Source organism: Gopherus flavomarginatus, chromosome 9 (genome assembly GCF_025201925.1).
Source record: "Gopherus flavomarginatus isolate rGopFla2 chromosome 9, rGopFla2.mat.asm, whole genome shotgun sequence".
NCBI classification, from domain to species: domain Eukaryota; kingdom Metazoa; phylum Chordata; order Testudines; family Testudinidae; genus Gopherus; species Gopherus flavomarginatus.
In genome coordinates, this window is record NC_066625.1 from 52,296,592 (window position 1) to 52,312,708 (window position 16,117).

The 16,117-nt window shown below is 51.8% G+C and overlaps 1 protein-coding gene across 2 annotated transcripts in view; it reads left to right on the forward strand.

Annotated features, from left to right (window-relative positions):
- The first annotated feature begins 1,256 nt into the window (after positions 1-1,256).
- Positions 1,257-16,117, forward strand: part of RBPMS2 (RNA binding protein, mRNA processing factor 2) — a 50,774-nt gene continuing 35,913 nt past the window's right edge. The window contains exon 1 of one of the 2 annotated variants that reach the window (XR_007776170.1): positions 1,257-1,772. Coding sequence is in view for 1 of the 2 variants with exons in the window: in XM_050966843.1 (XP_050822800.1) it covers positions 1,713-1,772 (60 nt within the window). In the remaining variant the exon portion in view is untranslated. The remainder of the gene's footprint in view (positions 1,773-16,117) is intronic. The other variant, XM_050966843.1, reaches the window with a different exon arrangement.

A 16,117-nucleotide genomic window follows, 5' to 3' on the forward strand; every position in this document is an offset into this window, starting at 1 on the left:
TTGATTTCTCCACTTAGATGCTCCTGCTCCATCTCCCCTGTTCCCCACTCCCCAAGGGCATGCCTTGGCCCATTAGGGAGATGAGCCTTGTTTAGCGGTCTGGCAAAATCCTCCCCCGAATTCCACTGCCTAAATGGAGAACAAGTCTAGCTACTCTCTTGAGCACCAAGAAAAGAGATCTAGGTGTCCTGGCATAACAGCGCTGGAAAAATGTATCCAGCCCATATTTAACCCCAATCCCTGCAAATTCCATTGGTTCAATAGAGACCAATCCCCCCACCCCAAATGCTGGATCTGAGTTCTGGTGATGCCGTTGTCCTGGAATATGCTGGCATCTGTGTGTGTGTGTATGTGTGTGTATAAATGTCTGCAGTGTTGTTGTAGCCTTGTGGGTCCCAGGATAGGAGAGAGACAAGATGGGTGAGGTGATGTCTCTTATTAGACTAACTTCTGTTGGTGAGACAGACAAGTTTTAGAGCTACACAGGTCTTCAGGTGTGGGCAAGGTACTCAGAGTGACACTGTGGGCTGGAGGGAAAGCTTGTCTCTCCCCCTGCAACAGAGGCTGGTCCAATACAAGATATTTCCTCACCAGCCTTGTCTTTGTGAGGTGAAATGTCAGGGCTGGATCCAAGGGCTAGATGTGGGTGCCCAAGGTTATGTGCTGAGATGCAGCAGGCTCCCAGTGGGACAATAGGAGAGGCTCCACTTATTGTATGACACTCCCTACTTCAGGGCTTAAGCTAACTTCTCCCCATGGAGATCAAGCTGGTGGGGGGTCAGAGACCCCCTCTACAAGGCTCTTCTCCCTTAGTCTGAAGGATCTCGGTGGCCCACGGGCCGAGCCAGCGTGACCCGGCCTTCGGTCTCTATTTGTGCACCCTCCCCAAGCTGGCTGGCGCTGCGAGGGGGGGCGTCGCACCGGGGAGGGGGGGGTGCCCTGTAGGCAGCAGGGTGGGTGAGTGGCGCGGCCCAGCGGGTCAGAGCCGGGGGAGCGGGCCGGCAAAGTGGGGACGGGTCGGGACCGGCTCCGGGCGGAACGGGGCCGCTGGCCCTTTAAGAAAGTTCAATCGTGCGAGTTCATCAAAGTTTAAAAAGTTTTTCGTGGAAAAAAAGCGGTGGGTGGGGGGGCAGGAAAGTTGGCTGCGGGCGGCGGGGATTGGCTGCGGGTTCCCCGGGAGACGGTGATGCATGGCGAGGGGCCGGGCCGGAGCCCAGCTGAGCCCCCCTCTCCTCGCCCCCGCCCGGGCGGGCTGCGCCGAGCCATTGATGACCGTATTGAAAAGGCGCAGGCGGCAGCTCGGGGCTGCACTCGGGGCCGGCGGCTGCAGCTCGTTGGCACCTTCCCCCTCCCTTAATTGCTCCTCAGCCAACTCCATGTGAGCCCGGCCGGGTACAAATAGCCCCGCGCCGCGTTTCCCCCCACACCGCGCACCTCGCCCACGCCGCACCCCCGTTCAGTTGGGCAGTGGCCAGCCCGCCCCGCACCCTCCCGGGCAGCACCTGGGCACCCTCTCCGCACCTAGCTGCACCCCGGAGCCTTTTGTTTGTTGGTCACCCACAGGCACCATTTCCAAGCCCAGCCCAGGACCGCAGCTTCCCCGAGAGCTTCCTGCCCCCAAGAGAGCCAAGCCGGGGGGAAGCCTTGCGATCCCTGGACAAAGAAGCTACAAGGAACCCAGGACCGTCCACTCAGCCCCCTGCACCCCCGCCATGAGCAACCTCAACAAGGAGAGCGAGCACAGTAACAGCAGCAACAACATCGAGGAGGAGGTAGGGGGCTGGGGAGCAGCTGCTGCTGGGGGGGAAGAGGAGGGTTTGGGGGTCCTTGCCTGTTTGGGGGTGGGGTGGCTAATTGGGTAGGGAGGGATAGGGCTTAATGGGGAATTTGGATCCTGGTCTCTCTACCCTTAGCTAGGTGGGATGGGGACCTGAGTGTGTTCGCCTTGTCAGGGGGTGTGGGCATGGGCTGGTCTCACAGAGCACCTAAGGTGCTCCCCACAAGTACACCCCACTTCCCCTCTGCAGGGCTGAGCCTCCCTTAATTGGTCCAAAGTGTCTAAGTCTACCAGAAATGTAAGCCCTGCTCTTCCTCCAGTGCCCACCTTGTCTGGGGCTGGGCGGCTGGCTGCGCAGTCAGATTCCTGCTCTCTTCCGGCTCAGAGTGGAGCAGTGAAAGAGAACAAACTAACTTTCTAAAAATCTTCTGGGTGGGAGCCCTGCTCCAGCAAAAGCCAGAGCTGCTCTAAGCCCAGGGCTTGTGCTTCCATTTAGGCAACCTAGGCGGTCACCTAGGGCACCATGATTTGGGGGGAGTGGCATTTTGCTGCCCTCAGCGGCAATTCAGTGGCCGGGGGGGGGTCTTCTGCACTCTGGATCTTCGGTGGCAGTTCTGCGGCGGGTCCTTCACTTGCTCCGGGACCCGCTGCTGAAGTGCTCCGAAGACCGGGAACGTGGAAGGACCCCTGCCTAGGGCGCCAAAAACCCTGGCACAGCTCCTGTCTAAGCCCTGCTGTGGCCAGACAGCCAACCCAAGGCTGTACCTTTCTGTCGAGCTGGGAACAATCTTGTCTGAAGCTGGGGGCAATGCTTGACCTCTGCCATCCCTGAGCTTGGCTCTTGGTCTGAGATAGTTTTCTGTGCCTTCAGCTGGGACTGGCCCGAGACTCTCCAGGACTCCATTCACAAGCCAGGAGAATTTTCTCTCCCCATTTCACTCTTAAAAATCTTGCGCTGCTTACTGCTTAAAGTGATCTCAAAAGTGTGTGTGTGTGAGGGGCTCTGCCATAACCTGGGAGCAGCAGCTTTGGCAAGTCAGGAAAAGTGTGCCCCACTGTGTGCTGGTTTGATTTCTTTCAAAGAAACCTTGGCTGGGTCTGTGAACCCCTAGCTACACCCCACCCCCCAAAATGCATACACTAAGTGCTGCGGCTGGTGTAGTGCACCCATTCCTGTTTGCATTGCTGGGCAAAGGGCCCCTCATAGACCCCCGAGGGGAAGCATGACACCCCTCATCCAGCCCTGATTCCCCTTCACCCCAAAGCTTGGGTAGAGGGGTTCCCTAGGGTGGGAACATCTCAGAATTAAATGACCCCCTGGTGTGTAGCTGGGGTAATGGAGGGGGCCTCATAGGGAAGTGCAGCTGTTTAAGTGGGCCTGGTCTGGTGTGGAGAGGTGCTCTCTTTGGAGCCTTGAAATGCTCGCTCCTCTGTGAATGCACTAGCTTCCCGGCCAAGGACTGTTGCAGGCCAGCTAGAGGTCAGGAACATTAGAGTGAGAAACAAGGTATTTTGTCTGGCTTGACCTCCTGCGTGACCTTGGGGAGATTGGCTAGCCTGGCCCTGCCTGGTGCAGGAGCCCTAAAATGTGGCTCTGGGGAATGAGGACAAGGCTCCTTAGCTTCTGGGCTGTCCCCAGCTTGGCCAGAGCAGGGTTGCCATGCTCTGCTGGAGACCTGTCTGCTTTCAGTATTATGGTTGGGCGAGAGCCCCTCAGGGCACATAGGGTTGCCAGGCTCCTTTGTTTCCTCCCTGATCACTGATGGCTAGAGGTGCAAACCAGGACTCTGGTTAGCTTTGTGCTGGCTCTGAGAACCCTGTGTCAGAAGGGAGGGCAGAGCAACCTGGGATACTGCTCTCTGCAGGAGAAGCCTAGAACAGAAACTGTTCAGCCTGGTGTCTGGATGGCTGCACTGTGGTGACTCCTGCCTTGTGGCATGCTGCTGGGCAGCAGGGAAAACAATCCCCCCCATGTCACTGCCATCTCCTCCTCCTCCAGAATGTCTGTCCCTCTTTAGTCACTGCACCAGAGTATTTAGCATGGTCTCTAACTTTTCATGGGGCTCTGAGAAGTCTCTGAACTAAGCCCAAGGATGGTCTAATTGTCATGTGTGTAGCTCTCAGTGCTGGAGGGAAGCGTGATTCCCTGGTAGCTTCAGTTGGCTATGCTATTCTTCCCATCCCCTCCCCCTGCTCTCCTAGAAGGAGCCGTGCACCATTGCTGGTGCAGAATGGCGGCCGTGTTTCCACCCTGGCATTGGGCGAAATGCTCCCAGTACACTGAAGCGTGCTGAGCTATTGATCAGGGAACTCTCAACAGCTACGTAAGAAAACTCCTTAATGCTGAGGCTACCTGTCCACCCTCTCACTGTTCTTGGGGAGGGGGGGGGGGGCATGTGTGTGCGGGAACAAAGGATAGCACTTACCTAGGTCTGTGGGAAGTGGGTTGGGAAGATGCTAATGGCTAGTGGAGTGAGATGGCGCAAAGCGCTGTCTGGGAACAGGGTGGTGACTGCTTTTTCCATAGAATTTCTTAAGGGTTCAGATGGAGAGGAGGGGTCTAATACTTAGAGCCTTGGTACAGCTGGAGAGATGGTGGTGGCTGCGGCAGTGGCATTTTATAGCATGCCTGGATTTCTAGTCATGGGTTTAACTTCAGGTTTGTCTCCCCCTGCTTGGCGCTTTCCTAGTTTTCCCTCTCCTTCCCTCATCCCTAATTAGCCAAGCTAGTCCAGTTAATGCTTCTGTAACACAGGAAGGGGTTTATTTCCAGCAGTTGATCAGCACTGCCTGTGGGGAATCTGCTACAGTACAGCCTAACTAATAGGCACTAATGCCTGGGAAAACCCATTGCAGATCCTTGATCTGATTATTCACTGGCAAGTTCTGCGGCCAGTGAAACCCAAGATCCTGGGTCCCTTAATTAGTCAGGTGTAATTCTTTCAACTACACCTCTGCTGTGATATAATGCTGTCCTCAGGAGCCAAAAAATCTTACCACATTATAGGTGAAACTGCATTATATCACCCCCTGGAGCGCTGCTTTACTGCGTTATAACCGAATTTGTGTTACATCAGGGTAGAGGTGTACTATCTAGTGCACCCCATACCTTGCAGAACACTTACTGGCATGCTAATTTGGCAGGCTATCAGTCATCATGCTGGAGTAAGGTTTACTATTGCTACATCTGCTGAGAGCTATTGGCTGGTGGATTAGCAAAGTGAAGACTTGAAGCTCTACTATCCTTGGATACATGCTGGTATTGTGACAATATGCTATTGCATGGGGAAGGTAGGAACACCTGGCCCTTCCAACAGTGATGTGTGGCACTAGGATGGGACTTGACTCTTCCAAGAAAGCTAGTCTCACTGTATTTCAATGTCTGTCCACCATGAGCAGGATGAGAGCAAAAGAGTGTGAATAAAACAATTGTTTGGCATGCTGTAATCCTGCCCCACCAGTAGAGGGGGCTGCTGTGCATGCCCATGGGGTGGGGGAAGGGGAGCAGCATCTGCAATCCACAAATTAGAGCTGCATAGGCTTGTATAAAAGCCCAGATAAGTATAGTAGGTCTCCTCCAAGACTAACTTCTAGAGCATGGGTTTTCAAGGTGGGGATCATGGCCACCCTGTCATTTCTAATGGGAGTGAGTGTCCTTGATCCCTGGAAAGAAGGTGCTGGTCGGCTCCCAGGGTAGAGAGCCATGGTATGGAAAAGGCTGAGGGCTTCTATGCAAAGACACCTGGCCACTCCCAAGCAGTCTTGTTCCTAGAGTACAACACCTGCTAATTCCTTGTTGGATGTAGCTGCCTAATTCTCAAAGCTATTGGGCTTGAACTTCTTCTTTGGGAAGAGCATTCCAGTTGGGTTGGGTCCTTGTTTGTCAGACATTTTTCCCTTCCCTTAATTCCTTGTTACACAGGACTTCTCTGCATCACTCAAATTCCTCTCCCGTCTTATCTTCATCCTTCTAAGAAGACATGGCCATCTCCAAACATGCTTTGGGCTAAAGTCTTTCCTCCTAGTGTTGCAAACACCTTGGGTGACTCGGAGGGGAAAAAAATTCCCTTCCACTCAATGTGTATTCGACAGCATGATATAGAAAGATTATTTCCCTTGTATAGCCAATTACCCCCACCCCAAGCAGCAGGGAATCTCACATCAATGGGAGAGGGATAGATCTACTTAAACAAGTGACTAAAACTAGCAGGAGACTTGACATGACTTTGAATTTGGGGTCTGGAAACTGACTAGACTTCTAGTCAGTTTCAATGTTGCTAATGTTGAACCATGGCTCACTTGAATTCTGGAATATTGCTAGGACCTCTTCCCTGTCACTGGTGAGGCAAGCACTATGTTATTTAGCATCTTCACTAAGATCTAGTCCTTCCTGCTCTGACCTGAGCGCACTGCTCTTCTCAGAATGCCTTCAAACATCTATTCCTAGATGTGTGCCTCTGCTTGGGTAGTTTGGTCTCTTTGCCACATCACACTGTAAACTCCTATCAGCTGGCATCCACAACCAGCCTGTAAGCCTCTCAGCAAAACCAGGATGTCCCTCTCACTGAACACGTGTACCTTGGCTTATTCTCCTTCTAGTCTGTGTCGCTCCCAAATTTAACTTCACTAGCACCTAATCTCAAGGTCCCTGTCTTTCACAACCCCTCCTGATTAGTGTCCTCTGTAGATCTCATTAATGTGCCTCTCACTCCCACTGATTGGTCATAAAGGAAAGCTTAAATAGCAGGGCCTCACACTAGTCCCTGGCTTACCTCACCAGACACCTCCCCAAGCCACTTATCATTATCTTTTGTTTACATGTCTAAGCCAGTCATCAGTCCACATGCCAAGCTATTCTGAACTCATATGCAAAGTTGTCTCTGCAGCCCTTCTTCCAGCCACTAACTTTGGCTCAGCAAACAAACAGCTCTAGTAAGTAGCACTGCTGCTTGTGACATTGGCACAAGTAAACAAAACAGCAATGTATTGATACTGCACCAGCATCTCAGGACCCCGGTATGCCTGGTGCTGTACAAACAGAATCAGGAGAGCACCCCTAGAGCAGGATTTACAATCGATTCTTTGTGTTTAGAACACCATTGTAGTTGACAGTGTTACCTGCTAGATGGCTGTCACCCTGCCCTCTCCCTCGGGTGGGAGTTTAACTTTCACAGCTGTGGTGGCCAGTAGACCTACAAGAGGTTCCATACAGCTCCTAGCCTGAAGCGAATATAAAGGAGGGGAGAGGGCATATGGGGCACCTGTGAGGTTGGGGCAGAGACCTGGTGAGAAGCCAAGGGATCTGTCCCTGGACTCCTCTTGAAGACTCATCTGCTACATCCAGCCTCTGGCTAGGATGACAGATATGTTGCATGAGAATTCAACAGGAATCCAGTCTCCTGCTGAAGTCCTTCTGCTCTCTACCTCCCAGGCTGGCTCTGTCTCCATCAGAGAAGGACTGAGTCTAGATCATTCTAGCCAAGCTTGACCTAAACTCAGCTAAACTGGAGGGGAGGGTAGCTCACACTTACCACTCACCAGCTAGTAAGAGATGCAAATAGATGCTCTTATTTGCTAATTGCTGTTAATCTTTGAGTAGTCCTCATGCAACCACACCAGCCAGCTCTTGTTCCTTCTTTCTCTGAAAGAGGAGAGACTGTACTCTGACCTCAGTTATGTCTCTGGATGCCTATGCTGCATTCTACGCAAGTGGATTTTCACTTTCTCCAGATGTACTGTACTTATCTCTCCAAAACATAGTCTTCTGAAACTGAACAACCCTGGACTGTTGTGTTCAGTGCCCCTGCTCCTTACTATGGAGAACTTGAATAGGTAGTAGCTGCCGTCAGTGTTAACTCTGCTTGTCTTATACCCCTTTCCTCCTATCCTGCATTTTGTCTGCTTGGATTATAAGCTCTTCAGCGTAGAGCATGTCTGTACAGTGGCTAGTACAATGGGGCTTGTCAGTCAGCCCCTGCGCGCTACTGCAATAAACACCTGTAATAAGCTTTCCTGTTCAATTGCTACATCCCAAGCAGGATAGGAATACCTAGAGCCAGGAGGGTGCCTGTTCCTTCACTTCCTGGATTGTAAAGAACATCTCAGCTGAACCAGTCTGAACTGGCAAACATTTGTTACTAAAGCCCCATGAGAACAGTGGCTGAGTGCCTGGATCACAGGTCCTGGAATTCTATTCCTGGTGGCCTGTGATATTTCCACAAATGCTCTATCTACTTTTGATTCCTGATTCCTTATCCTTCCCCAACAGCTCTCACCGTCTCTCAATTAGCCAATGAGATCTTCCTGCCATACTTGTGGTACTCAGTGATGACTTCTTCCTCTTCCTGGTCTAGCACCCCAGTCAAGTTTAGATCTATCTATAGCAGAGGGTCTCCAACTTTTTTACTGGTGACCTCTTTCTCACAGCCTCTGAGTGCAACCCCCAATAAATTAAACACACTTTTTAATATATTTAATACCATTATAAATGCTGGAGGCAAGCAGGGTTTGGGGTGGAGGTTGACAGCTTGTGACCCCCACCATGTAATGACCTCAGTTTGAGAACCCCTGATCTATAGTGATCTCCCAGCTGAGTGAGTCAAGCATCAGTTACATCCACTAGAGCTGTCTTCATGGCTTCACATCTCTAGGCCCTGCGCTTCCATGCTACACAAACAGGAGTTCTCCAACTTTGCACTGGGCCCCCCTTTGAAAATATTTCAGGCTGTGATGACCCCCCCCAAAAGTGATAGCAGATTACTGTACATACTCATAGGAGCACTAAATGAAGCATGTAATCATTATCCCTGCAGTCAGAGGCACTGATGCCTTTTGAAAAGTGTAAAATAGGGTGACAATACTTAAAACTCCCCCAGCCCCATAGCAGTGTTCTCTATTTGGAACAGGGTGCATGTATGGGGGAAGTACAGCAATACCAAACCATGTCACCCTTACTTCTGTGCTGCTGGTGGTGGCACTGTCTTCAGAGCTGGGCTCCTGGCCAGCAGCTGCCACTCTGACTGCTCAGCGCTGAAGGCAGTGCCTCCACCAGCAGCAACACAAGTAAGGGTGGGAATACCATACCATCTCATGATACACCTGCCCCCCATAACCTTGAGACCCCTTTTTGGGGTCAAAACCACCAGTCTGAGAAACACTATTAGAACATGGGTACCGATGCCTGGGTGTTCTAAGCTGGGCAGTATAACCCAATCTTCTGCCTCTTCTAGACAAATCTCCAACAGACCAGATGGATAGTGTAGCCTTAATTACACACCCCCTCAAAACACAACCTCTTATGATTTAAAAAGTCTAGGTCTAGGGCTGTTCTCTCCCCTCCCAACCCCTGCTATTGCTAACAGACAGCTCCCTTTGTCAGATCAGAGTCTGGGGATTCTTTTCAAAGTTAGCAGAAACAACTCTTCATGTCTCCATAATGCATCTTAGGGAAATAAAGCATAGCTGTCATGCACGCTAGCTTTCCTTGCTTGCCTCTGTCTCAAGCAAAGCACTCCTATTCCATGCAGCTCAATGGGATCTCTGCTTTCCTCCTTATGTTGCTTGTCATGTTGGTAGTGACAATGGCTCCTTCTCAGCTCCTGAAGAGCCCTGTCAAATCCTAAAACATTCCTTGGGTTGGCCACAAAGAACCACAGCTCCAAGTGCAAAAGTGAAACTGATGGGCCTAGGCCACAGCTGTGCCCCTAATGCATAACTATGTACTGAAGCTATAGCTGTCTGACCTTTCATAGGCACTGGGCACCTGTAGCCCCCAGTCAGCTATTGCTGCCTGCCCTCAAAGTAGGCATGTAGAATCATAGCTTAAAATGAGAACTCTGGCCTCTAGCCTTCAGTATGGTGCCCAGGCAAATGAAATATAGTGGGACTGGTCCAGTCCTGTCTGTCAGCTTTGACAAATTCTAGACTTGTCAGAGGAAGGCACAAGAACCCCTGTAATAGGAAGGTTTCCCGTGTTAATTACTCCCAAGAGATCTGCTCTAAGGATTACTTTGGGGAAGGTCTCTGGCCTGTGTTAAGAGGTCAGACTAGATCACAATGGCCTTTTCTGGCCTTGCCATCTATACATTTACTCCACATCACTTAGTGGCTGGGTTCTACCTTGAAGGAGGCTTTGTAACTGACAAATGTCTGCCCTAGCTTGTGTACCTGAATAGCCCTGTTTGTTTGACCACTGAACCCTGCTAAGCTCTTGGCTTCCATCTTGTGGAAGTGAGTTCCACAGTCTTGACCAGTTTTAAATGTGGTGCCTCTAACATCAGTGGGTATTATCTGTATATAACAGAAGTAAATGGGACCTCCTGGCTTAGCTGCCACTTCACTGTTCTAGCAAAGAAGAATTTAATATCTAATCGCAAAGGCTCCAAGAAGCCTCACTTGTGATCTGCTTTCTAAAGTTATGCACTGATTCAGACAAATCATAAGATTCAAATCTAATGCATGTCTTTCTCACCTAAAAGACACATGTCAGATCAGGAAACCAAGTCACATGACACTGGCTCATTCTGGGTCTGAAACAACACATAAAATGGTAGCTGTCTCTAGAAGTCAAGGAAGCTCCTATGTTATAAAAATACCATTTGCTTCAGAGGTGGCTCCAGGCTCTAGCACACCAAGCACATGCTTGGGGCAGCAAGCCGTGGGGGGTGGGGGGTGCTCTGCTGGTGCTGCAAGGGCGGCAGGCAGGCTGCCTTAGGCAGCGTGCCAGCAGAGGGTCCGCTGGTCCTGAGGCTTTGGCAGACCTCCTGCAGGCAAGCCGCCGAAGGCAGCCTGCCTGCTGTGTTTTGGGTGGCAAAATGCCTAGAGCTGCCCCTGATTGCCTACAACAGAAAGACCCCTCCCTCCCTTTTTCTGTTAGATAGCTGAAATCTGGTTCCTCTTACCCAGAGTTTGGTCTTGGTAACCTAGTGCACATTTACTTTCCAACAACCTCCTCTGACATGCTGGAATGTGACTCCCTGTGCTGAAAAGGCTCTGCATGATGAAGTTGCTGACATGAGAGAAACTACCTTAATGCTGGATAGGGGTCCTAAAAGTGGTAACTGTTTCCAGACAAACATGTACTGACAAAATATTTTGTCAGACCCCAATTGTTACCTTCATTTGGAAAGCACTGAAACTCACAGGTTCAGGTGTCCCATGTTCTGACACCTGTCATGTAGCCATCCCACCAGTCTGAGATCATGTGACCATCACATCTGTCAGGTGTGATCCCATTTGGATGGGAGATCAAGGAAAACCCAAGCTGCTGCAGGAAGTGATGTTGGTGACCTTTAGGTCAAAGGAGAGGCAGTGCCATCTGACCTGCCCCTGGGCATGATGGGAAGGGGTAACTGCATTTTAAATGAGACAAACCAATCCTGTGTACTGAGAGGCGGTGGCTAGTGCAACAGACAGAATGAGGAAGTGTCACTGCTGAAGGATCAGACCTTGCCCTGAAGAACTGAACTTGCTCTTGGGCTCTGGCCTCATTGGCACTTGGCACTCAGCCAGCCGCACCCACTTAGGCACACTTGCAAAAACCTCTACTCTACTGTAGTTTCACTCCTTCAGGTGTCACTTGTAAACCACCACTTTATTACCAGGGAGGTGCTTGTGCTGTAGTGACGAGGGCCATATAAGTCCCAATTGGTGTGATGCCAGCCTAGAAGGTGAAACTAGGACAAACTCCTACAAAAGTCTAATTCCTGCCCTTTCCTAGACACATGGGGGGGTGGGTGGGAGAGGAATGTTCCTCATAGATACTGGCTGTGGCTTAAAGGCCAGAGCAAGCCCTAGGCAAGCACCAGCCACTTGGTGGTGCCCCTTGCAGCCAATGTGCTGGAGCTGAGGCAGTGCCAACTGTCCTTTCAGTTGGAAGGCAGGGTGAGCAGCAGATGCACATGGTGGGGACAGCTGAAGCAGGTGCCCCTGGGAACTCTGGCAATGGGGCCATAGCTGCAGGCAATGAGTGACCTTTCCACACTGGCAGTTGCTAGGCCAGGCAATGAATGGAGTGGACTAGTCTGGGATCAAGCAGCCCCCACCAAGCCTCTTGTCTCCAAGGTGCTGACTAAGGCAGGGACTGGTGGAGAGGTGGGTGGGATGACTATGATGAAATCTCTTGCAGTAGAGGGAGGGGAAGCCCTAATGATTCTGGCAGCCCTCTGGGTCAAGGCTGAACTGCCCCACCATGCAGGCCTGACACAGTACTACCTGGAAGCTTCCTCTTTGATCCAGGTCCTATGAATAGGGCCCAAAGTTTAAAGGCAGATGACCCTGACACATGACTCCCCCAAGTCAATGGCTGGCTACATGCCTTGCCGTTCACATGGGGAGGTGTGTGCGTGTGTGAAGCTTTGGACTGATCCTGCCCATAACTGGCCAAGAGCTATGCAATGGGTGACAGGAGGGAGTTGTCTTGAACTCCTGCTGCCCACTGCACCAGGCTGTTTCAGAGCACTACAAGCATAGTCAGCAGCCAGGCTTGTGAGCTGGGCCTAGGGACTCCTGGGATGAGGAGGACAGGGCTGCCCAGAGGATTCAGGGGGCCTGGGGCAAAGCTGGGGAGCTGCAGCGGTTGTACTCATCTGGTGGTGGTCCAGGTCTTCAGTGGCAGAGGGCCCTTCAGTCGCTCCATGTCTTCAGCAGTACTGAAGGGGGGCCCCCTGCTGCCGAAGACCCAGACCGCTGCTGGGCCAGGTCTCATGGGGCCTGGGGCAAATTGGGATCCTCCTCCAGGGCTGCCCAGATGGGCGAAGGTACATGATATTCTGGTCTTGTGGGGATTCTCCTGCATCTTCCCCTCTAACTGACTGAAGGAAGCTCTCAGAGCCATGCAGACTCAGCCCAAGCTTGGCTAGAGAGCTGTGTGACCAGTCAGGGGAATGCAGCCTCTTCATTGCAGCTCCCTTTCAGAGTGGTTCTCATTCAGTCCTGTTGGGTGTTGGTCCAGTGTGGTGTAGGTAGCTGGTATCTGCCTGCTCCTGGACTGGGCAGAGCTGTCATTGTGTGGGGCAGATAGACCTAGCATGCTGGAGCTGCCAGCTGTGCTTTGGCATGGATACCCTCTTGAGTCTTCATTGACAGCAAGGCCAGAAGGGCCCACTGCAATTCTAGTCTGACCTGGATAATCTCAATCTAAACCAACAGTCCTTGGAACTGAGTCCACAAGAACACTAAATATTAAACATGGTGGCATAGCTTAAATGCACATCTCCTCCAGGGCAGAGCTTCCTTACCAGCCTGTGGCACCCTAGATCCCTGCTCCTTTCTTGGAGGTGGGGGGGAGGGGATATGGAGCAACTCCAAAATGGCTGCAGAGCTGCCTCTTCCTTAAATGCCTTGGTGTGTCGAGCTAGACATGGCTCCTCCTGTCCTCTCCAGAAACTGAGTTGTCTAGGGGCAGGATCCAGAGCTGTCCTAGGGAACATGTCCCCAAACAAGCAATAGGTGAGTTGACTGGGCTTTTGAAGTAACCCCTGGGCCAGAGGTGTGCCTGCAGCACACATAGACATGCTAGCTTTAATCTTGCTTGGGTAGACCTACATGTGCAGCCATTACCTCCCCTCCCACTGCATTGTTGATGTCCCCCAAGCCCATGTGCACACTAGGGGTGCTGTGTATGTTGGATTTGAGGGAGGGGAAGGCTGTCCTTTCTTCCCCACCCTTTATGGTAGGCTGTTCCAGGGCTCCCTTGGGCTGGAGGGGAGGGAAGCAGTTCCCCACGCTGTGTTCTTTACTGGCTTTGTAGTGCTGCCCCTTCCCTTCCCCCTGCTCTGTCCTAACTTATCACTTGCTTTCTGAGCCTCCAGACTCTTCCTCCTGGGCTTCCTGCTCTGGTTGGTTTTGCCTGCCTGTGCCACTTGTGCCCAGCCTCCAAACACAGACATGAGGTGCTATCTCATTCCCTCCTCATGTCTTGCCACAGGCTGCTGCCTGCCTCTGGAGCAGTGGGAGGGTCAGAGCATGGATGCTGGCTAGTTAGAAGGCCCTGGCATGTGCTGGTGCTGCAGTTGTGCTGCCTATAGACCCACCTCTAGCAGCACTGACCAGAATTAGGGACTAGAAAAGGCTGGACTAAACTTCTCCCAGAGATGTCCTTTGTTTCCTGCTGTACTGGGACTGCAGAAGCCAGTGTCAAGACTACAGGAACTTGGAAGCTCATCTAGGGGAGGGGAGCAAGACATCACTGGGGGCTGTGGGGATGCTCACGGGCCTGTTGCTGCTTCAGGTGACTTCTATACCTCTGCAGCTCCTCTGATCCATGGCTCCGGAGATCTGGAATTCTTCCTGCTTTGCATCGCAAAGGATGCTGCAGAGCCAGTTTAGGAGCAAGGCCTGTCCACTCCAACAGAAAAGGCAGTCTGGGGGTGAGCGGAACACCTGGGCCTCTGGCAGGGTGTCAGGGCTGAGCAGCCAGCTGGATTGGGTGTGATTGGCAGGGACCTCAGCTAGAGGGGAAAACAGGAATACCTCTTGCTTGGGGGAGCTAAGCAGGTGTTCCTGCAGGGGGCCAGCTCCTTGTGGATGCTAGAGGGTACCTGCAGCTGCTCATGCAGGTGTATGTCCATCAAGCTAAACATTTTGGTGTGATAGGCCTGGTATAAGCTAGGAAGAGGTGCTGGTAAAGCCAATGCTCTCTGTAGCTGCAGTTCAGGCACACAACTAGGGCTGCCCCTTGACTTCCAGGCTCACCTAATGTACCTTTTGCTGCTGGAAGGTGGGAGGCTGACAGACATGGATACAGATGTTCTTGTTCCCCCCCAGAACAGCTACAGCACATGCTGCACAGGCTTCCCTGACCCAGAAACTCCTGTAGGGGTGTGCAGTTCAGTCTTGTCCTCACTTACTATAGCAAGAGATGCCAGTTACTAGGACCTGGACTGAGCTTTGTACATGCCTTCTAATCAAGCTCCCTGGAGAAGAGTCCCATGGCTCAAAGTGACCCTGTGAGCTACAGTCCCTGTGGTCTTGACACCAGCTTCCTAAAAGGCCCAGTTGCCTTAGTACCACTGGAGATGCATGACACCTTGGTGTGAGGAAACCTTTCCCCAGCTGGCTCCCTGTGAGCACCTGTGCAGAAGCTCTCTGCTCCAGCAGCACAGCACTGACAAGGCTTCAAAATCTGAGCAGCATTATGTCCCCTAATACAATAAACACTAGCAAAGGACTGGCTGAGTGACCTTCAGGATGTTGACTGTTCCTTAGTCTCTAGCTGCCTCTGATGTTCAATCCTTGTACTCAGTAAAGCAGTGGGGGAAGCACTCACAGCAAACAGCTTCTGGCTGGCCTAGGAACAGGCTGAGACTTTCTAGAGTTGATCATATATTTGCTGAACTCCAACAGTTACTTTCAGGTACCCATGAGTGCTTGGGACTTGAGCAGCTGTCCTCTGGAGGAACATCTCATGGCAGGCTTGTCCAGCTGGCTGGGGTAATCCATGGAAATGGGCTCTCAGTTTAAATGGCAGACTTGCTTTCCCTGAACAGACTGCAGTGCTGGTGAAAAGGTCCTGTTCTGGCAGGTGCTCCTGCAGCTAATGCATGTGCTACAATATCCAAAACATGCCCCCAGGCTGCCCCAAGGAGGGGAGCTGGGCTAGCAGAGCAGTAAACCAGCTTGGTGTAGAGCTAGGCAATTGCACTTCAGGGCTTTCCCAGACCAGGCCAGTGAGTCTAATCTCAGGGTGCACACAGTGGTGCATAGCCTGGTGTACCAAGCTAATCTCCAGCTGTAGGCTTCCTGCTCATTCAGGCAGAAACCCATGTCTCTCTGCTTCCCAGCTAGCTCAGTACTGTCTTCCTGCCTGGCCCCACTGTGGCTGGGCTAAAGCCCAGTTTTAGAACCACTCCTCCACCCAGATGTGCAAGAGGATGAAATGCTTGAATAGGAGCCTTTAAACTGCCTTAATTGGCAGAGGCAAGGGAACATCCCCCTGTGCATGCACATGGTTCTGCCTTGTAGCCAGCACAGCTGTATTTATATCTGCTCTCAATGGCTGCCACTGTAAACCTGACTCTCATAAACACTCAAGCCTCCATCCCCGTGCCTCCTTTCCTTTCAGAGATGTTGCTGTACTTGCTTTGGGGCCCAGATACTGGCACTCTCCTAGGGGGGCAGGGATGGGCTTCCTCTGACTCCATGTCATTCTTATCCATGACTTAATGTCAATCATGCTTGGATGGGCAGAAAGGCTTGACTGTCATGAGTCATGGGGGCTGAATGTGCCAGGCTGAGCATGTCTGGCTCTCTGTGCCAGCAGGGAGAGTGGGCTGCTGTGCCACAGCTGGGTGGTGCAGTCTAGGGGGAAGGGATGATCTCTTCTCCTTGAGCTCTCAGAAT